Raw genomic sequence first — 23961 nt, forward strand, 5'->3', positions numbered from 1 at the left:
AATCGAAAACCTGCCCGTGTCCATGAAAGGGGTATGCATATTATATTGTTGGTAACTTGGGTATACATGGACAGATAACTCTGATATTTCACATCATATTGCGGACTAGGTTTATTGTTTATAAATAAGTAAATTTGCTAGATTCTGATTTTATTTTGAAATTGTATAGGTATCAATGTACCAAATGAAAATTCATGGGCGCAGCCATCTTGATGAAGGGAACATGACATAGAGAAGAAAAATGGTAAGTCTTTGTGATTGGTTGTTATATTTAATGGATATTTTTTTTCTGGAAAGCCTCTTTAGTATGACTACAGTCAAGCATAGTTTTCTTGTAAAATTATTTACATCTGAATTATTAGAATTTTTTTTACTAGTTGAGGTGAAGTGCTAAAAATCAGTGACTTTTTTCTGCGGGATTGTCATGCGTTCTTGACAACCCCAAAATTCACCCGTAAAAGCCATGGGACCATATAGTTTTTTGTGTTGTATTTTGATGACAATAAATTGTTCTTTCTTTTGATACCACTTTCAACCACAAAATTTCTTTTATTTAGAAGTAATTAAACAAAAGGCTAACATTGTCGGCAATGGAAAACTATTTAGTACTTTGTATTCCTAACGGAGGCCACGAATAGTCAAATTGCCTTTCTAGGCTGCACGTACCCACATCCGGTTTTATAATAAAATGCCGTCGGATCGGGAATGAAACGTGAAATATATACGGAATTTGTTGCAATTAGTGAATAAATTGATTAAAACTACTCAGAATTTTTATAAATATGCACATATATATATAGGCAAGTGAACAGTTTTTTCTCAGTTAGTAAATATTCTTTTAAAAAATGGAAGAGAGTGATATTATAACTGTGGGGAAGACATTTCAGACTTATAATGAATTAGAAAGATTTGTACAGAACTATCAGGCGTCAAATTTCATACAATTGTATAAAAAAAATTCGCAGTCTATAGCAGCCGCAGAGAAAAGAAGAACCGGGAGCACAAAAATTAAAGAAGATTTAAAGTATAACAGAATAAATTTTTCCTGCATTCATGGTGGGAAAAAATTCCAAACAAATTCGACAGAAAAAAGGCCGAATACAAGGTATTTGTTTTAAATTGTAGTTTTTAATCGAATTTGCCGCGTTTCTTTTCAGTTTTTTTTTTTATGTCGATTATTTCTAGTTTTTGTAGTGTAAATCGTTCTTGATATTAAGGATATGTCTAATTTCAGTACTTTCCAAATGTTTAGACTGGCAACATTTGAAATGTGCAGGGTTGAAATCTGTGCCAAAACAATCATATTGGATATGTAAAATTTGTTCGAAATCTTAACAAGTGACATGAATCTTTTATAATTGGTTTAAATTGATTTATTACTTGCTTCTTTAACTTTTTATAAACTCAAGCTTTTAGTAGTTTTATATATTTTAAAATTTCAGTTTCTGTTTTACATTTTACTAAAAGATTATTTTAAAATATCATATGGGTATATTGTTAAATTATTAAAATGTTATTCTTTAAATTTTCATTTAAATTTAATAATATTATTAATTTCTATCATCTTTTTCTTTTACAGGGACTGTACAGTTTCATTTTACATCATTGTGCGTTTAATTTTGCAATGTTTATTATGTATCATTATTTAATAAATACAATTTGAAAATATTATTTTTCATACTCTTCACTCTTTCTACCACGAAATCCCCATATTATCGATAATTTCGGTATATATTTCACGTTTCATTCCCGATCCGATGGCATTTTAATAGAAAACCGGATGTGGGTACGTGCAGCCTAGAACGGCAATTTGACTATTCGTACCCACATGTGGGTACGCACAGACTGAACCAAAGACCTAATCCATGATACATTTTTTTTTTGTCAACACTCTAATAGTTCACCCCCTAAGTATCCCTGTACATCAAAAAGTGATACTGATCACATTTGAACTTTATGATGCTCGTAAGGAGTGTAGTTTCTAAAAAAAAATTCCTGAGTGATAGTATCCATCTGAGCTAGCTTCCTCAAGTATTGGGGCAAATTTTGACCCTGCTTCCCTGATGACGGTAATTTTAGAAAGCGCTTGGGAGCATAAAATTAAACATGTGTTGTTTTCATATCATTTTGAATGATGTGCTTCTTTTGTATTCCTTTATTCAGTTAGATTTCTCCTGTTGGTAGCTGAATAGCACATTCTAGTTTATCACATGGTTTATAACATCATAAGCCTATTTGGCTGGCTGATTATTTTGTATTTTAAAACATTGTTTGTATTCAAATATTCAGGCTGCACTATAATAAATAATTCTTCTTCTTCTATAACTGGTTCAACCCCTGGTCACCATTGGTTTGTGCTAAGTATGACTATCAGGACCATGTATATTTCTTTGAAGGTTAACTTTTATGTCAGGTTTTTTTTATTCATAACAGTCTGTTGTTGAAGTGGTCTGGTGTTCTGTGTAATATTTTGAAAATTACCGTTTTTATCCTTTTAGGTATCACAATGAGGCATATACTAGAAAAATGATACTGACATATGTTTGTGAACATAAATATTTTTTCCAAGAGTGTATGCCATCTTAATTTGTATCTCTTTATTTCAAATATTGTTGTTAACTAGCAGCAAATTTATTTTTCATGGGGAAGGTAGAACTAGCTTTTAAACATAAATTTGTTTCTGTTTTAAACATATACTAATATGGCTATGATATATGATAAATTGCCACTGATTTTCAGCTCTGATTTCTCTGGTAAGGGTTACTGATCCTTTGGCTCTCACTAAACAGCTGGAGGTACACAGTGTTACTATATTCAAATATATTTTCAGGTATCCTCAAAGCAATGACGTTTTTTTTACACTTCAGGCAGTTCACACTTTTGACATTGCAGTAGAGCATATAATTATTAATCAGTGGCGGATCCAGAACTTTTCCTAAAGGGGCCCCGCTCCAGTCATGCTTCAATGATTCCTTATATAATCAACCAATTTTTCCCAGGAAAGGCCCCCTGGATCTGCCTATGATAATTCATAGACCAACTTGGTATGCGGAGTAAAACATGAAATGTTATGGATTTTCTATCTTTTATTTGATCTTATAAGGTGACATAGTTACAAATGATGTATACATATATATAATAAAAAAATCTATTGGTCTAGAAAAATATCTATATAAAACAATGTACAAAATTTTGATATAAAATTGAGGATATGTATAACGTGGAATTATTTTTATGTAAAATAAAATATCAAAAGCTTGTAATATTAAAACATAGAACAGATTACATCCTGGATTTCTTTGTGCATATACCCTGTATAAAATGAAATTAATAAAAACCTAGATACATACTTAACAAACTGTCATGGAGCACTATTATGCAACATTCACTATGAGAATTCTTAAAAATTGTACAAAATTTATTAACAAAATGATAAAAAACAATTAAATCACTAACTTGCATTTCAGAAAACAACAATAAATCTTAACAGTGGAATGTTTTGATTCTTTCAGCAAATATCACGTTCAAATAACAGTTCTTAAAAATAACAAATATTAAATTTTCAATAAAATTTAAGATACAAATGTAGCATTGCTATAATACTACTTCATGAAAACATTTAACGAAAAACGAAAAAAAAGTATGTATCAGAAAAAATTCCTACTTTTAAACTACAAAATGTTGATTCTAATTCATAAATTGAGCAAGATTAACTTGATTATTTTTTTAGCAAGAAAATTATTATGTGAAAGCATTTGAATTGTTAAAGTTTAATGATCAACAGTTTATTACTCGGCTTCAAAGTAGTACTCAGGTCCAGCAATAACCTCAACGTCATTACCAGTTCTAGAGGAGGTAGTACGATAGATATCTCCGCCTCCATTTGATACTACTCTCTCTTCTAGCACAATCTGCTCATCCCCACGGAGTTCGTCCTGATGGTGCCTGCTCTTCTTCTTCTTCCTGCGGCGACGTCTACGTTCCTCTTCATCATAAGTATATTCAATAGCTGGTAGATAATATGGACGGGATGCAGCAGAATGTGATACATATCTTTCTCCCCTAAAAAAGATAAAGATTCAATTAAATGATATCATGCTCAGTGAATTCTTCAAATATTAGACACTTTGCTAAACTTTGATGTCACCTCTACCGTCATATTATTAACAGTATTTATACTCAGGATTTATATTCCTTTAAATATCTATTCTTTAGTTGCTATTTTTGCTTATATCCATTACTTTGATGGGTAGTTGTCTCATTGGCTATCATACCACATCTTCTTATCTTTATATTGACACAATTCAGACCACAACAAATTTCTGTAATGTGACTGATCAATTTATAAATGACCTTACATCACCCATTACGACTTTCTCTAGAAATATAATAAAGTATAAAGCAAAGGCTAAATAAGTCAAGCAAATTATACCTTGCAAAATTATTATCCCTTATAAATCTGTGCTTTTAAAAATATATGTTTTTTAGTATAAGCTTAATTGTAAAGCCAACATTTTGTAAAAAAAAAAATATAAAGGATTTTTAAATAAGTCAAGTCTTGACACCCAAACAGGCTGATCCTTTATCCCTGTATAGTTTTCTGAATAGAAATGCTTGGAGCATCACATTTAACCTGATATTAAATTTTATATTTTGAGAAAATCTATAGGTACTATATAATGGTATATGTTGGGAATAGAGATAAATAAACTATATTTTGGCAAAGAATATATAAAAACATCTTATAATTTTTGTTGCTACCATAGCAAATAATTTGATGACCAGTTATTTATTATATAACTTTTCATTGTTTTTTTATAAATTAGATTGAGACCATTTGGAAGAAAATATATTGGTTTGTTGAAGATATTTTCTCTAATAAACCTTCAGTACTGTCCGGTTCAGTATGGTCAATTGAAATTCTCTCTTGGTTTTAAGAACAATTTTCACATGGAGTACTGGAGATTTTGGGGATTCTTTCTTGCATTACCTATGTATACACAAGGGTAATCGTCTTTAATCATTTTCAATCACCCTCTTTCAAAACAACAATAAGAATGACATATTCACAAAATCTCTGAGTCTTTACAGACACGTTTTTACCTATTGCAGATCCATACTTAATGTTTGGGAATAATTTTTAGTGATATTTATCACAGTATCAAATCAAAGACTTCCTATACAGAAAACAGAGAGATATATCTATTACTTACACATCATATTCAGGTCTTACGACTCGGTACTTAGTAATCTCATAATCATTCTGAGGTCTGCAATAAAAACATGTTAAATAGGAATATTAAAAAGCAAAGCTAAACCTTGAAATTATACCTTGTAAGCTTTAGTATGGATTTAGTATAAACTGAATAAAAAGCATTTTAAGCATTCAGTCATTCATGGGCTGAAAACTCTAGATTTTTTTTTCCTTCAAAATTCAGACAAAAGTCTAAAGCATGGCATGTTCTTGCTTTAAGAAGAACAAACAAATTTGTGATATGATAGGAACCCCTAGACACTAATAAAAGATGTGAACAAAGACTATATTTCTAAACCAGAACAAAAAAACAAAGCTAATTTTTAACTCTTTGTTATACAATAATATACCAAATATTTGATCAATGACTAAAATTTTTTAGCCAGTACATTTTTTGGTAGTTTTTTGTGTAAGGGCATTTTTGTGTAAGGGCACAGTCAATAGTAGATCAACTAGAATGAAACACACATTTATCTATGATTAAGTTTTATTCAACTGCATACCAAAAAAAGGGTCATGTTTACAGGTACCATGGTGAAAGTACAAAACTTATGTATAAGACCTTCAAGTGTAAAAACATAAAGACTGATTCAAATTCTTAAGCAATGGTCAGTGGCAGATCCAGGAATTTTTCATAAGGGGCCCCCTTGACTGCCAAAGAGGACCCCCTCCAGTCATGGTTCAGTGATTCCCTAATTAATCAACAATTTTTTTTATACAAAAAGGAAGGACGGCACCCTGGAAGCCCACCCCCACTAAATCTGCCTCTGATTATAAGTATGATATTAATAAATAAAATCCCATGATATAAATAATAATATAAAAGCCATAAGTTTTTTTTACATATTATATAGTACAAAATGTATATTATATATATATTGTTTATGTTATAAACATTTTTGGAATGAATATCAGTCATTAGATTACTGCTTTGGAATTAAAATCAAAAAGTAAATACTAACACAAGTTAAGACAAGAGGAGACATGGTCTATTTGTCAATGAGACTGTTTTAAAAAATAAATTAAAAGAATCAGGTGCCTTTATAACAAATTCAACGCTTGTTTCCCGCAGAACACACTACCTTAAGTATGTGATTAACTAGAACAAAAATGGCATAAAAATCTGGTATCAATCTTTGTTTATCAGTAAAAGGTTGATTTTTTTCTCTGTCATTCAATCCCAAAGCAGTAATCATAATGTAAGCTGCAATTATAAAGGACTGGGGAAAGTACAATCAATAAGTTTGACAAAATATTTACTGTGGATTCATCATTATATTTGGGATACCAATTTTCGTACCTTTCTTGTGTATAGTAGAACCATGTACAAAAATCCAGACTTTGAGCTTTGGCACAACTTAGAAATCAAATTTCCAGGAAAATGCAAAATTTCCTCAATCAATGAAAACATTTATAAATCCACAGTAAAGAGATATTATTTTGTCCATAAAATATATGTTTTAAAATTACTGGGTTTTAAAAGTAAAACATTTTTTGGCAGAAATATTTTCCCATCCAAGTGTATATATATTTTAATTTCTTACCTAGCAGCACCATAGGCCATTGGAACAGTATCTACATATACATCTCTCTTGGAAATCATTGATGGCTCCCTGAAAACAACAATCAATAAATATATTCTATCTGCTTGATTTTTCTTAATAAGTAATAGAATTCTTTGATAAAACTGATAGGTTTATATCCACTGTACTCAGTTTTAGTATTAATAATTACAACAATAAATAATAGACACTCTTGCAAGTACTCATGCAGTCAAAAACATATAACAGAAAACTGTTAATTTACAGCCATGTTGTAGTTATTTTAAATTAATATTTGAGAAGTCAGAATCCTACCTAGTGACAACAGTAGGTACTTCATAGAATCTTGGAATATCCAGTTTCTCATGGTCAGGTGTAATACGTCTCTCTTTGTCTTTACCTGCTCCAGCGCCAAAGCACATTGCACAACAACCTTTAAAATAAATATAAAATCTATTATTTTATCATTCACCATTTTACCTATATAATACCAGGAAAATTCTTGCAAGTATTTTTTTCCTTAAAATTGAAATATTTTATTGTCCTATAAATATTGAACAAAGATTTTTGAATCATCTGACCTAATTAACTCTTCTATTTATTTCTAAGATCCTTTATTACAGCAGTTTTAAATTTCAAAAAAATTATAAGATAATTTTACCTTGAAGTATACAGCAAACACACAGAACAATGAGCAGCAGGATGAAGAACAGGATTCCTAGACATATAGCTGCTATTTCTCCTCCAGTCAATCCTGCTGAAGCCACTGATGCTCCAGTACCAGGAGTTGTTACTGAAAAAAAAATTAAAAAAAAATATAATTAAAATAAGAATCATGCCATTTTTCTGAATAATGCGATTGTCAATATAAAAAACCAACATGAAACAAGCTGAAAGTGTCATCTTCAATTAAATTATTGTTTTGCCTTAAATTTTTGTTTTATCTATTTGTATGCTTCATTTTGACAATGATTTTTTTGTGTGTGTTCAAAATAGAGGTAGGGAAATATGTATGAAGCAAACTTAAGTATTATTTCTTCATTTCAATTTGAAATCTTTTTCACCAACATCTGTTTTAAAAAACCCATCATTGTAGGTACATTGTTTTTGCCAGATGGCTTACATCAAAGTAGTACCCTATCCACCCTTTAGGGCTGACACATTGTCTTATGAATAATCATTTATGGGCTTTATAAGTGTACTCCATAATAAAACAAGAATGTGTCCATAGTACACAGATGCCCCACTTGTACTATCATTTTCTATGTTCAGTAGACCATGAAATTGGGGTCAAAACTCTAATTTGGCATTAAAATTAGAAAGATCATAACATAGGGAATATGTAAACTAAGTGTCAAGTAGATTAGACTTCAACTTCATCAAAAACTACCTTGACTAAAAACTTAAACTGAAACGGGACAGACTGACAAACAATCAAACCAACAAACAAACAGACAGACTGAAAAACATAGTGCGCCTACGTGGGGCATTAAAAATTCTAACATTCTAAAAGAATTGTAAAGCATACTTTAACAGCTGCCACTTTATTGATGTGGAGAATCTCCATTGAAAAAACTATGCTGATGTTATACTGATATATGTGCACTCACGTCCAGAATCCACAGTAACACTGAAATGAATGTCTGCGGAGTGTCCAACTTCATTGTAGGCAATACACGTGTATTGTCCGGCATCTTGTTCATTATTCATGTCAACAGTGTACAATTTCTCAGTCTGTCCGTCCAAAATGAATTTATTGTATTTCCACTGCCAACTGATAGCAGACGGATTGGCATCAGTGTCACATGACAAAGTAATTGGAGAATTCAGACGTTTGCTGAATGAATTGGTGGTAACAGCACTGACGGGTATATCTGTAAAAAAAATTCTCAGAATTTACATGTGTACAAAAAAAGTTATAAAGGAAAAGATTGTTATAAATGTTACCTGTAAAATCAGAGAAAGATGGCAAACTCATTTTGCATACATCTTTGCCTTTTTTAGAGGGGGGGGGGGGGGCTTTATGGTTATGATCTTTGTATTTAATACAAACTGTATTTAGAATAACCAATTAATAAACGTAATTACAATTTTGTTCTTAGCTCTAAATATGTTAAAATTCAACAACTGTTTCATACTACTTCGGCACATATCTGGTATTTTACACCTAACAGAATAATAACACAATGTTTTATAATGAATATTCAAATAGAATAGAGAAATACAGAATCATCGGTAAATAAATCTATAAATATTGACCTATCAATACTTACATTTAACATCAACATCAATTGTTGCCTGCTGTTCCCCTGCACTGTTGTAAGCCTTACAGGTATACAGTCCATCATGAGGAGTCCATATTGAGTTTTGTACAGTGTATGTCTGTCCATCTCCTACTTTAGTATCCTTGTGATACCATTCATACTGAGGAGAAGGATTTGCTGTAGCGTTACAGAACATGGAAAAGGCGTTTCCTTCCAGGACAGTAATACCATTGGGTGTTATCATGATACCGAAAGGTGCAACTGAAATAAATAAAGTAGTAATTCAAGATTTAAATGTCATCCTTGTATATGCCATGCTTTAGCTCCTTCAGGAACATTCAAAGGTTAATTTAAATTACTTGATTTTGAACCTAAATGATTTTAAAATTTCGATTGTCAGACAAGCATGCGAAAAAAAAGGTAAATAATGGTTATATAAATTCAGAATTTTTTAGGGTGGTTCATTTTTGTGATTGTTTAACAATAAAAAGGAAATGCTTGGTACAAAAAATGTTATCAAAATCAAAAATGGAATTTTTTATCATTCAAAAACCTATATCATCATGATCATATAGCATTTTTTGCAATAATAAAAACATCAAAATATTCCAAATTTTTAGAATATGTAAACTGAATTGTCCAACTCTGAATATTCACTATTAACTATACAATGTATACGTAATCCAAATTGTCCAACTTTGAACACCAAGCATAATATAGGTAACAGACAGCAGTAAAATGAATCATCAAACCTACCGGTCAAGTCTACATCAACCCTTCCAATGTTAGAATTTCCAACACCAACATTGTTCAGGACTGAGCATCTGTAATCAGCAATATCAGAGGCTTGTAAATCTAAGATGGTCAGACTTGGATGAGTGACAGTAGCTCCTTGATATTTGTTGCCGTTCAGATTAAGTTGACTGGATTGTCCGCCAACTATTTTGGTCCAAATAACACTTGTTGCGAATGGATTAGATGTGAATTCACATGGAATTTCAACAGACTGGCCCTTCTTTCCTTGAACGGGTGTAGTTGTAATCGTCACCTTGGGTTTAACTAAAATAAAAAATTGAAGATGATTTAATTATTGTAAGCTGAGCTAACTTTTATCCTGAGTTGTTTTGTTCACGATAGATATCCACGAAAATTAGTACCCTCGAAAATAAATGAATCCACAGTATGTTAAGAACATTATATACATCTAGTTACTTCGATTTGTTTAATTCTCACAAAGTAAGACTTTGGCACTAAAATGGAAGGTTTTCGTCTCTATAAAAATTTCTAAAATCTTGATTAAAAAATTGACAAATAATCAGCTTGTTTTTCACCAGTTGTAAAATAAAGACTAAATAAAGACTACAAAGGAAATATTCATCTTCAAAACTATGTGGTAGTGTAGGGATATGTAAAATTCTGACTATTGAAAAACAAATAAAGAAATTAAAAAAAGAAAAACTTCTTTACTACTGATTACTACTTACAGTGTACAGTTACAGTGGTCTGAACCTCTCCAGAACCCATTGTATTAATAGCTTTACAGATATATGTGCCTTTGTGACTCTCCTGTGCATTGTTTATTGTCAGTACAGGAGAATTGGAAATAACATTATCAGATCCAAGTTTTCTCCATTCGAATGTAGGATTTGGGTTTCCTGTGGCAGAACATGTGGCAGTGATTACCTCCCCTTCCTCCACAGTTATTGGACTTGGGTTGATGGCCAGATTGGTTGGAGGGTCTGAAATCAAAAGAGATTATTGTTAAATTACAATGCATTAATTATTCAAATTAGCTAACAGACATACATGACTGTTTCCAATTTGATTTTGTTGTGTGAAAAGTAGATTAAGGGAAAATGTATTAGGCAAACTATCATTTTTCTAATTCAATTTGCAGTGTGGAAGCACTTCATATTAAAATTATGCAAACAATATCTGTCTCTATTGTAATTCATTTTTACCTCCAACTGTGTTCAAAAAGACTGGACTGCTTGAAGCTGTTCCTTCAGCATTTGTAGCCTCACATTTGTAACTTCCACGGTCTACTTCTTCAACTGGACTAATGGTCAGACTTGGTGTTTGGACAGTGCCCCCAGTGTATCGGTTATTGTTATTTATATCAATAACACTCTCAGCATTATTAGTGATGAACTTCCATCTGATCTGGGTAGCACCAGGATTGGCTGTTACAACACAGGTGATAGTTACAGGGTCGCCTAATCTTACTGAATTAGGAATACTAGCAGTAACTACTGGTGGATCTGAAATAAAAGGAGAAGACAATCTTATTTGTTGAACTTGTGTCTTATCCTTTTTAGACCAAAAAATATAATAAAGTGGAATAAAGGTTCAATATGAAGTAAAAATATTTTTTTTGAATATTATGAGAATCTGAAGCACTTTTCTGGTAAAATTTCTCTAAATCATTAAATAAAATGATTAGTTATACAAAAATCAAATGAAATATTACATCTTCCTATTCCCCATATAAATTTAAATGTATAGTTAACACTATGTTCATTTGCTGTGTGCAAATTGTGCCTGTAAAGAAACCAAAAAAACTGTAGAGCAGTTTTTCATTTTCTAACAATAAAAAAACACATACTTCCAATAACATTCAAGAATGTAGGTGATGAAGCTGATCCGGTTCCAACGATATTAACAGCGAAACAATTGTACTGGGCTTCATCTGCCTCCTCCACATTGTAGATGATGAGCGATGGGGAATTTACGTTACCACCACCATAATCACTGGTTCCCTGTGGTATATTTTGTGCAGCGCTATTTCCAACTTTCTTGGTCCAGTATACTTGTGTGTGTTGTGGATTGGATTGGATATTACATGGGATAGTCATATCAGTGCCAACATTGATAGTGTATTGATTCTGAGGAATGGTAACGACGGGTACACCTGCAAATAAATATGTCAAAATTGTTAGAAAATTGATACTGGCTTTATATGAAAATATGTACACAAAATATTGTTTAAGTGCATAAAATATATTGGTACAACTATATGTAGTTAGACATACAGATTCTTCTATTGTATTGTGAGGGAAATGATATTTCTTCACTTGACACGGAAAAAAATTTAAAATTTAAAATGTAAGGTTTGCTGATCATTTAATATATACCGTATTACAAATCTAACTATTCTGAGTCTTATTATAAAAGATATGTGGGTGGAATATGAAACTGTTATAACTTTAGACAATTTCGTAAACTTTATGTTTTTTTCAATGGTTCTCTAAAAGATCATGTTCTTACTAAATGACATTTTCAAGAACTGCCATTTTTTTTAGAGTCATTGTTGTAGCAAAAATCAGGAAAGTAAGAGTAATTTATTTCATGCAACAATTTGATTTCCTTGACTACTCCTGGTCTGAAAAAGTCTTATAAAGCTATTAACTCCCTACCACATTTAGAATAACTTACTTCCTGCTACAGTAAGAGTACATGACTACCCTCAATCTCTGACAAAATATTACACAGATAAAACTTCTTACAACATCTAGAATAACTTACTTCCTGCAACTGTAAGAGTTCCTTGACTACTTTGACCAGTTCCAACAGAGTTGGCAGCAAAACAGACATAATTAGCAGCATCGCTTGTATCAGCTCTGATTATATTAAGTGATGGTGATGCCACGGTTCCTCCCCCATATTTGTTTGTGTTTGACATGTCAATAGTAACTGTATTTCCTCCTGAAATCTTCTGCCAATATACAGACGTGTGAGATGGATTAGCTGAGACAACACATCCAATAGTAACGTTATTTCCGTAGTTGACAGTCATGGCATTCTGGGTCAAACTGACACTTGGGGTGTCTGAAAATTAATGGATAAACATGATATATAGGAATTTTGTGTAGTAAATAAAATACTGTTTTGAAAGCTCTCTTAAAAGCTTTAAATAATTCTACAGAAATTCATCATTCATGTATAGTTTTTTTTTATGTTTCGTATGTATATGCTTATCTAAGTATTCTTTTGTTTCAACATGAATTACTGTTATTCCCAACATCTCTTTTGTATTGAGTCATCAGGTGCTTTTTCGTCTACTGCTAACTAAAAAAGCAACAAATAAAAATATCCAAGATACATAAATACCCTTATCATTCACCCTCCTCTTATTGGTTTGATTTTGTTGTTGGGTCGTTGTGAATGTCTTATCAACATTGATATGTGTCTCAGTCTGTCATATCTAAGTATGTATACTTTCTAGAACTAGTATTTTATAAGTCATTTTTTTAAAACCTAATTGCAAAGTTCCACTTTTTTTTAGCATTTCTATTGTAATAGTATAACATGCTAAAACAAAATATTACAATCTACAATACATAATAATAATAATAGTGGTTGTGCATTTTCCACCTTTTTTATTGTCAATAATTCTGTTTAACCTAAAAGCAGAATATATGGAATAAAAGGAAGCTTTCTCTTGTTTAAAAACAGCAATCCAAAGCACATGCAATACAAACTACTCAAAACAGGTCTAAAGCATGCAAAGCACAGCAATATACTAATGAATAAAAGCCAGAGACAGAAAATATTTATTTACTGAAGAGAATATTGTTATAAATAAATTTCTACTAACAGAATTATAACAAAGTTCTTTCAATTTTTTTTTTTACATTTCTGTATGTTCATAGTTCAATAAATATTAATGATTTTATCAGTATGAATTTTCTTACTTTTCCATTTAATCAATGTATTTTCAAATTTATTCATTTATCAACAATTTATTAATCAAGGTTGGATAAAAATAAATTTTATTCATATACCAAATGGTGATCCAGACATAATAACTGGTCATGTTTTTATATTAAATTATGATAATAAAATTTGAAATTATATTTAAAGTAAAAATTTTAATTAAACATTTAACATAAATTTTTCTTATAATCAAGGAAACTGCTGTAATAGAACAATTTCAATGTTAAATAAATTTTATCAATACATGAATTTCAAAACTTTTCATACAGTTGCCTTATATATAACTCAAATTCATGATGTACTGAAACCTTCATTTTTCTTTTCCAAACCAAATAAAGATCACAAGGCCTTTTACCACAATCTTTATCTTTTTTATACTTTATAATACATAAAAGTTATTGAATACAATGATAATTATTTTACTTAAAGGGCAAATTTTAACCTTAAATACCTAAAATGCTATATCTACACTACATTACATTCCATCTACAAAGCACGCTAACTTACATAAATAAGCAAGTGAATCCAGCAGGATCTCGTCGGGTCTATATGAAATGCTGTTAAAACTATCAACTACATAATGGAGATACATGTACAATCAGCAATTATTATTATCGTATAAAACACAAGTTAATTGGATGAATGCTGGAACGTGAAAATTACGCAATACTTACTGCCGGAGACAGCTAAGACAACCTGAGTACTTGATCCTGTACCGACGCTGTTTCTGGCAAAACAGTAGTATGTTCCTGCATCAGCAAACTGAGCGTTAGAAATGGTAAGAGCAGGAACGGTAACTGAAGATCCAGTATATTTTCCTCCATTTATAGTAATTGTTTGTGTATTGCCTCCTGTAACCTTCTGCCAATAGACCTGAGTGTGGGTTGGGTCAGCAGTAACTTGACAAGCTAGAGTGATAGAGCCGTCAACATTGACAGTGTATGCTGAGGTTGGTACAGTGACAATTGGTATATCTGAAACATTTATAAACATCAAATTTAACAGTGTATTCTATACAAGTTTAAGAAAATTAATATTAAGTGTATACTTTTTTTTATAAAACTATGCTCTAAGTCAATGACAATTTCTGAAAGGAAACTCTATACAAGAATTCAAATACAACTTTTAATAATTTTTCACCAAATTAATGAATGAAACAAAATCATTTCATAAATTGACAATTTGATAAATAAATTTTTGTCATTGCAGTGAACTATGACCTCTTCCCAGTAAAGACTATTACTTGTGTTGAATATAATTACAGAATCAAATTAAGAAACTTTGAAAAGACCTTCTAGTAAGGTCAATACTACAAGGACAGAGACTTTTTTAATAACACCATATTGTGGATTCATTTTAATTTCTGGGATACCATTTTTGTGATGGGAGCAGGTGAACCATGAAGTTAAATGCTCAACAAAGAACATATTTTCTGAAGGCTTGTTTGTTAAAACCCTGAAATTGAGATTCCACAAAAAAGACATGTTCCCCACAATCTGCAAAAAAAATGGAATCCCGGAAAATAAATGAAAGCACATAAATTAACTTTGCAACTTACTTCCAACGACATCGAGATTGGTTGTTGTACTAATTCCTGTTCCGACACTGTTTGTAACTTTACATTTGTAATTTCCTTCGTCACTCTCTTCAGCGTTATAAATAATAAGTGATGGTGAACTGACTGTAGAGCCACCATATTTATTATTATTGGTGGTATCTCCGATCTCTACGACATTGTTTCCATTAGCTCTCTCCCATCTGACCATGGTGGCAGCAGGATTGGCAGTGTATGAACACTGTAGTGTGATGTCGGAGCCTTTGTTGGCTGAGTATTGTAGCTGGTCTACAGTTACGGTTGGAGTACCTAAGTTCAAAATAGAAAAAGTTTTTTTTTGATTTTTTTTTTATTATACATTAAAAGGGTAACAACAATCATCAAAATATAGGACAGACAATCAGACAATGAAACCACACCAATCACCTATACCAGGGGAAAAAGACGCAAAAAACAAATACAAAACAACAAGTTACATCAAGTTTTGGGTGAAATTGTGTAAGCAGGAAAGTTCATGTGAAATACGTTTGAATTTAACATCAAAAGTCTTTCTTACAATGAATAATCTAAATTATAATATGAACTAGGTTAGAAGTAAAAGTTATAAATCAACGAACTGTAAACAAATATATTGATTAAAATCTAAAAGAGGTTTAGACTTACTTCCTACAACTGTCAAGTATGTCTGCTGGCTTTGTCCAGTTCCGACAGCATTTGTGGCCAAACACACATATCGGCCTTCATCAGATTTCATGGTCTGGCTAATGACCAGTGATGGTGAGTTTACTTCACTACCAGTGTATCGACTGTTTGTCATATCGATATCTACAGCATTACCATTGACATCAACTCTCTGCCATTTCACCGATGTATGGAAGGGATTGGCTTGGACGTTACATTGTAATGTAATTGAGTTACCGATGTTGACCGAGTAAGCATTTGATGCAACATTGACCACAGGAGCACCTAAACAAAACAGTATTAATTAGATATTTATATCATGTTCAAATTTTCAAACTTCAGGTCTCACAAAAATTACTACTTGCAGTCAAACACATTATTCTTCTTAAATTTGGTACAAATTTTAGTCCAAGCCAAAATATTGTTTGTTAACAGTCAGCACAAAACTTGCTGTTTTTGTAATAAATGACATACTGCACATTGAAAACCAAAATTCATCAAATAATGAAAATTGACAGACTTTTTTGTTAATAATGGTTTGAGAGAATTGTATTGAATACAAGAGTAATCATTGTTTTGAACTATAATTGCTTTAAACATAACCCCCTGATTCCACTAATAATAAGTGAAGTATAAAATAAGTCTTGTATACAGGTTGTCCTTCTTTTCAGCTTTCAAGGGGTCATTCTAAAATAAAATAAATCGCTATTTTTACCTGATCAGGTAGAGATAAAACAGTTAGGTAATTGAAGGATGTTCTACTTCACAACAGAAAGTGTTTTCTTAAATTCATGTGTGTATAAAATTGTGTGTATCTTATAATAAATAAAATGCCCTAAATTGAGTAGCTGTTTTAGCTGATCAGGTGAAACTAACTAAGTTATATTTACTTAATTTATTAAAACTATATCTCTAAACAGAAAGTTACATTTTTTAAACCTTTCGGTTCAACAAATATCCTTCTATCACAGTTCCAGTTTTCTGAAAATTAAATAAAGCTATGACTATTTTCTTTCTGCAAGCTAAACCTACAAAGGAATTCAAATAAAAAGTTGGAATTATTTCTGAAACAAAATGTTCAATTAGTGAAATTTTCAGGCCATACCATACTGTGTATAGGGCTGCAAGGTTTAACATATGTCGTTCTTGTCAATAGAACAGTTAGTTCACAACTCAAACCAATGGTTGTCTCCCCTTCCATTCTAACATAGATTGTCTCCCATTTGGAAATATATCTTTTATCCCACAAAGGGGAAAAAAACAAGCTATATCTTATTTTTCACCTTACTATCAAGAATTAGAAATATTTCAGATGTTCAAATGAATTGACCAAGCGTATTAAAAGTTAAAAACCAATTTTCTTAATTCTTCTGCGAAAACAGAAAAATAGGAAACAATCTACTAGGAAATTAGAGATAACAAAACCACATCATAGAAAAGGTGTTAAAATCTTAGGTAGGTGACCAAATCTTTCACACCCTGCTATTAACATTAAAAGTGAAAGCAAAACACAGTAAAAACACCATGACTTAGTATGCTAGCATTTGACTTACTGCCAACCACATTTAATAAAGTTTGTGCACTCTCCCCAGTACCAACACTATTTGTGGCATAACACTTATAGTCTCCGATATCTCCGGCTACAGTGTTAGTGATTGTTAGAGACGGGTTAGATACTGAAGATCCTGTGTATCTATTGCTTGATTGGAGGTCAGTAAATACACCATTGACATTCCTTCTCCAGTACACGATTGTGTGGGCGGGATTAGCTGTGACAGTACAGATCAAGGTGATTGTTTGACCAATGGTAACACTGTACTGGCTCTGACCAATGTTGACCTGAGGTATGGCTGAAAAATATCAAGAGAGAATTAATTAGTCATGTATTTATCAAAAACTTATCTAAATATCAAGAAAAGTTAATTAGTTATATATTTATCAAAAAGTTATTTAAAAATTGTGAGTTCCAATTAATTTTTTATTCCGTTTAGTGTATGTACCGAAAAGTTTTTTGAAATGTGAGTTTCAGAAATAAATGTTTATAATTAGTTCTATGTATAATATTCATCTCAAATATATTTACTGGTCTTTGACCTATGATTGTAAACCAAATAATTGAAAACTGAGGGTTTACATGTACCTCTATTTTATCATTTGTTTTAGTTTAGTGTAGTTAGGCTGATCCCTAAATGATGTATACCCAACAAGATCTTGATTAACAAATAAAAATTGTTGGTGTTGTTGTTGTATATGATTGTTTACTCACTTCCAACAACATCTAAGTTGACCTGTGAACTGACTGTAGTGCCGACAGCATTTGTAGCTTGACAAGTATAGGTAGACTCGTCTGTACTCTGGGCATTATAAATGGTCAATGATGGTACACTAAGACTGCCACCTGCATACTTTGTGGGGTTGTTTGTTACATCTACTGGTGTTGAGGTGCCGCTAGAGCTTACTTTGTTCCAGCGTACCATGGTAGCAGAAGGTGTTGCAATGACTGTGCACTGAAGTGTGACAGAATTTCCTAATGTCACAGAAACACTTGTATCAACATTAACTGCTGGTTTACCTAAAAAATGGGGAAAAAAGCTTATTTAACTGTGGATTTTTATGTACATTTCATTGTATACAGTTCTTGCTATCTAATATGACAAATGAGACAAAACTTTATAAAGTTGTGCTAGAGAATAATTCTATCAAATAAGATTTCATTGGCTTGCCTACCCATTGAATGCCCTTGCTTATTTCATCAACAAAAAGAGAACTTCTCATAACCATTAGGCATTTCTAGATTTATTTCAAGTAAATATGACTAATGATGATGGACTATTGAAGACAATTGAAATAAAGAAATTGCAAGAGATCACATTCCTTTTGTCAAAACAATCTTAAACTTGACTTAAAGGAAAGTGACAAATAATTTTAACAATTTTTATGAATCAGTTACACTGTGACACCCAAGACGTCATTAAACAATTGGTCTAATTTTATATTTTGTGCCATTTTAATATAAGCATTGTGAACATATGAATTTTACTGGAAAGTGTGCAAATTTATAATTAAAAGTCCCTTACTTCCAATGACATTGAGTTGTGTCTGTTGACTTTCACCAAGTCCTACGACATTCCTTCCGTAACATTTGTACACGGCGATGTCGTCCTGATTGGCGTTAAGAATGGTCAATGATGGATTGTTGAGGGAAACACCTGAGTATTTGGAATTATCCATAGTTGTGGCTCTGATAGTTGTTGATGCACTGTTTCTGACCTTGACCCAGTAGACATCTGTAACTGCTGGGGAACCAGTGACGGTACAGACAAGTTGTACACTTTGTCCATAGTTGACATTGTAGATGTTTTGTGGAACTGTGACTTGAAGGATATCTGAAATAATTTAACATAAATTACACCATCTCTAAGCCTTCTTTTTTTTATGTTTTGGTTATTCAAGTCTAATATATTCAAGTAAAAAAGGATTGTGAAAGAAAATTTGTGGTGACCTAATTTTGCACCTGTAAATATCCTTTCAAGAATTTGAATAAACGTAACAGAAGGGTGACTACAGGATACAATTGAATTAGCAGCTATAAATGGAAATGTTTTATGCATAAAATGTAAAGTATCTAAACAGTAACTATAATTTTAACACCCCTATCAGTTTGTAAATTTGCCCTCCCAATTAAATTTAGCTTTTTATGGTCTAAAAATAAAAAAATGACAGACTTATCTAAATGGCCTTCCAATACTTACTTCCTGTTACATCAACATAACTAAGAGCACTGGTACCAGTTCCCACAGAATTTGTAGCAGTACATCTGTAGTAGCCCTCATCATCAGTGGCAGCATTCAGTATGGTAAGAGATGGATTCTGTAAGTTACCGTTCTGGTACTGAGAGGAATCACTAATATCAAGGTTAGTTTCCTGGTTATTATTCACTCTTTTCCATTGGACAGTTGTATGGGCAGGGTTGGAAGTGACTGTACATACAACTACAACACTCTGGCCGATTTCTACTTGGTAATTGTCTGGGATCTGAACAACTGGTATATCTGCAATAAAAGAGGAATAATACATAAATTATCCTTTTAAAGAGGAAAGATATACACACATTTTCAATTGTCAAAATTTCAAGAAATTAATTTAGCAACCAGTATTTTCCCAATGATTATTACAATGTACAAGATATTTTAATTTAGAGTGAAAAATCAACAGAAAATCATTCCTGTACATACATAACAGAAAAATCTTTGCATTAAAACAAGTAATAACACTTCACTTCCATAAGATGAACAATGATGAAAGTCTAATGTAGTGCAGGTTCCAGGGGATCTAATTGAAGACCCTTATACCCTTTCCTGTCACTACAAGGAATGCCCTTGAACTGGTTGTAAGTGACCAAATAGAAGAGACTAAAACCTACCCGCAGTTACAGTAAGGAAAGTTCTTAAACTTGTTCTAAGTGACCAAATGGAAGGTCTATTCCAATTAGCCCTCCTGTAACAAAAAGGATTGCCCTTGAACTGGTTCTAGGTGACAAAATAAAAGAGACTCATACATACCTCCGGTAACAGTTAGGAAAGTTCTTGAACTGGTTCCTGTTCCAATGGTGTTTGTAGCTGCACATTCATAGAAAGCCTGATCCGAGTTTCTATCTGCATTCTTGATTATCAGTGATGGAGAAGATACGGTACTACCTTCATATTTGGATGGATTATTTGATGGGACAATGTTAGTCACGACACCATTTTGTATCTTTTTCCAGCTGACGCTAGTATGTGTTGGATTGGCAGTGACAGTGCAGACAAGTGTCACAGAATCACCCCATGGAGCTTGGTAAGTGTTAGAAGCAATGCTGACTACTGGTGGATCTGTTAATTCAAAATAGTAGAAAAAGTTTAATTTTTTTATTATTTGACACTCAAATCAATATGACTTACTGATTTTTACTTTTTCAACATATAAATATTTTGTTAAACAATTGTTGGATTAATCTTGAATCTTTAGAGCTTGTTTACTTTCCTAGCTTGCCAAAACAGATTCCAATTATCACTCTACATGCAGAAAAGTTATAATATTTTGTGATAGGGTTAAATTTAGATGAATGCATGTTTCACATCAATATTGTTGATTGTAGGTATCATATTGGCAAAAGATTTCAAAATAAGCAAAAATAACATCCATTCAAAATTTAACCATTTCAATAAAAAAAAAAATGACACTTGAACAAGAAATTTTACTTACTGCCTTGGACATTCAAGAAAAGTGAACCACTCTGTCCAGTTCCAACACTGTTGGTGGCAAAGCAAACATAGTTGACACGGTCACTCATCTGGACATTAGTGATGGTCAGTGTTGGGTTATTTACTGTAGCACCAGAGTATTTATTGTTGTCAATAGTGATGGTTGTAGCTTGGTTATTGCCATCAATTCTCTGCCAGCTAATAGAGTTATGGGTAGGATTTGCCTGAATGGAACAAGTTAAAGTAGCTGTACTTCCAATGTTGACACTGACTGTGGCAGGAACGGTAACTTGTGGAATACCTGTAATACAAACATATAGTAATTTAAAACAACAGGCTTTTTGAACAAATTTTTTTTTCTCCATTACAAGTTTTAATACTTTAAACTTGAAATTGTTAAATCTAAATTCATTGTGCTATGAAATCTGTCTGAACAGAATTTCTTCAGTAATGAAGATCCTGCTTGCATAGGCATGGGACTGGTATAGAAAGGTTAAAATGATAAACAATATCCTTGGTATTTCTTGATGCAATTATACAGTTTACAATACAGGTTTCACTGTAAAAGATCTATCTACTGATGACATATTTATTGTTTGTAAAAGTTATAACATTGAAAGTGAAAAATTATTTCATTTTTATTTTTAAGTTAAAAAAAATAGGCAAATTACACCAATGAACTTACTTCCAATAACATCCAGAGTTGTGGGCTGACTGTTACCACTGCCAATGCTATTAGTAGCATAACATGTATAGCTGGCTTTATCACTGGCATCTAGATTAGAGATCATAAGAGATGGACTGTTGACTGAAAAGCTGTATTTTCCAGTAGATTGACCGATTGTTGTTGTTTGACCACCTACTGTTTTTGTCCAGTATACCACTGTTGCACTAGGATTGGCTACTACATTGCAGGTCAACTCAACATTACCTCCAAACTGACCGTTGTAGTTAGGCAGAGGAATTGTAACAATTGGCTCATCTGTAAAAAAATTATCAAATTTAAGAAATGGAAAGCTCCCTTTGTATTCAATTTTTCAATAAAGTATTTTTTTCACCCAAAAATCTTTTACTTGGGTCTTTTTCTTATTTGAAAGTTTTGAGTTGTTTTTTGTTCATGGAAGGGTTTCAATATCAAAATGTGATAATTTACTGAGACTTTGACTTTATTTAGAACATTACTGGTATCCTTAGTTTTTGATGATGCATGTTCCTTTTATTATCCTCAAATTTAAATAAAGGAAGGGAAGAAATCTATGTATGGGCTTTTCCCAAGTGAGGAACTTGTCAAAGCTTGTCATCATTTAAATCTTTGCTTTTTTGTGGTTTTTTTTTTAAATAATTGCTAAATTCCTGGCAGATCCCCAAAGGAGATTCTGTAAATTCAGAAATTATTGCAAAGTTTTTATTATTGAATTATGAGACAGGGTTATAATCGCAATAATTTAAACTCGCAATTTGATTTGTTTAATAGGAATTAAACAGGATTTTTCTCCATATCGCAAAAATAAAAATCACATTTCAGTCTAAAAGTACAAAATCTCAATAATAAATGCACACAATAATTTCTGAATTTACAGTAATGTTCATAACATGATAATACAATGTACCATGGATTGCAAAACAGGTTCCAAATCCATTTTCTTAACTAGAGTAACATTTTTTCACATTTTGTCACAATTCTTTATTATATTGTAAGTTTACACAAAAAGTAAAAGATAAACATGTGTTTACTTTCAAGTGCACCCTTTAATTACTACAATATACCAGTACCTATAGTAAAATTGAGAATGGAAATGGGGAATATGTCAAAGAGACAACAACCCCATCAAAGAGCAGAAAACAGCTGAAGGCCATGAATGGGTCTTCAAAGCAGCCTGAAAATCAAGCACTTGGAGGCGGACCTTAGCTGGCCATGGTCTACATATTTATAGTTACTTACTGCCAGTAACATCAACAAATGTAGAGGATGAGGTTCCAGTTCCAACAATATTTGCTGCTGTACAGATGTAATATCCTCTATCGCTTAGATCAGCGTTGATTATTTGAAGATTTGGACTGTTGACGGTGGGGGTGTTGTATTTTCCAGCTACATTACGTAAGCTGGTTTGAACTCCACCATCGTATCTGTACCATTGTACGGTGTTGGCAGCAGGATTGGCTGTAATGGTGCAGACTAATTCTACTGTGCCATACTTCTGAACCTGGTAAGTACTGGATCCAATTGCTACCTGTGGTCTATCTGAAATACAAAGAAAATTACTGTTATTAACACTTCTTTAAAAAAAATAAAAATTATTACATATTTTAAGACATTTTTGCAGGTTTTTTATGTTTAAATTTGGTAAATTGGAAATGCAAATAAAAGAAGAAGAAAAAGTCAAATATTTCACCATAAATATAAGGTAAGAAGATGTGGTATGATTGGCATTTATAGAACTCTCCCTCAGAGACCAAATGATGAAAAGCATTTTAGCAAGATAACATATGCAGCATATGCAGTAAGGTTTTTAAGTGGTTGTTGTGGTCTGATGTTATGTCAGGAAATCTAAAACATCTAAATCCAAATATTTTACAAATTTTCTGAAATTTTTTAAGCATGTTAGACCATACATGTAAAAGTTACATTGAAGACAACGACATTATAGCTTTTCTTCTAGATTCTATCCCCTTTTTTCCCATCCCTTTCTTCTTTCTACACTTTCTT

General features: G+C 31.9%; 1 protein-coding gene across 2 annotated transcripts in view; it reads right to left on the reverse strand.

The window, feature by feature from the left end:
* Positions 1-3071: 3071 nt before the first annotated feature.
* Positions 3072-23961, reverse strand: part of LOC139523335 (hemicentin-1-like) — a 70540-nt gene continuing 49650 nt past the window's right edge. Inside the window, exons 36-58 of one of the 2 annotated variants that reach the window (XM_071317214.1) lie at positions 23197-23496; positions 21940-22236; positions 21256-21555; positions 20574-20882; positions 19764-20063; positions 19089-19397; positions 18278-18583; positions 17565-17861; positions 15994-16296; positions 15334-15639; positions 14450-14749; positions 12585-12887; positions 11665-11970; positions 11021-11320; positions 10544-10798; positions 9816-10118; positions 9069-9320; positions 8406-8669; positions 7457-7588; positions 7111-7228; positions 6799-6867; positions 5214-5270; positions 3072-4062 (exon numbers count right to left, since the gene is read on the reverse strand). In XM_071317214.1, the coding sequence (XP_071173315.1) occupies positions 3789-4062; positions 5214-5270; positions 6799-6867; positions 7111-7228; positions 7457-7588; positions 8406-8669; positions 9069-9320; positions 9816-10118; positions 10544-10798; positions 11021-11320; positions 11665-11970; positions 12585-12887; positions 14450-14749; positions 15334-15639; positions 15994-16296; positions 17565-17861; positions 18278-18583; positions 19089-19397; positions 19764-20063; positions 20574-20882; positions 21256-21555; positions 21940-22236; positions 23197-23496 (5960 nt within the window). In that variant the 3' untranslated portion in view covers positions 3072-3788. The remainder of the gene's footprint in view (positions 4063-5213; positions 5271-6798; positions 6868-7110; positions 7229-7456; positions 7589-8405; positions 8670-9068; positions 9321-9815; positions 10119-10543; positions 10799-11020; positions 11321-11664; positions 11971-12584; positions 12888-14449; positions 14750-15333; positions 15640-15993; positions 16297-17564; positions 17862-18277; positions 18584-19088; positions 19398-19763; positions 20064-20573; positions 20883-21255; positions 21556-21939; positions 22237-23196; positions 23497-23961) is intronic. The other variant, XM_071317215.1, reaches the window with a different exon arrangement.

Source organism: Mytilus edulis, chromosome 5 (genome assembly GCF_963676685.1).
Source record: "Mytilus edulis chromosome 5, xbMytEdul2.2, whole genome shotgun sequence".
In the NCBI taxonomy this organism is placed as follows: domain Eukaryota; kingdom Metazoa; phylum Mollusca; class Bivalvia; order Mytilida; family Mytilidae; genus Mytilus; species Mytilus edulis.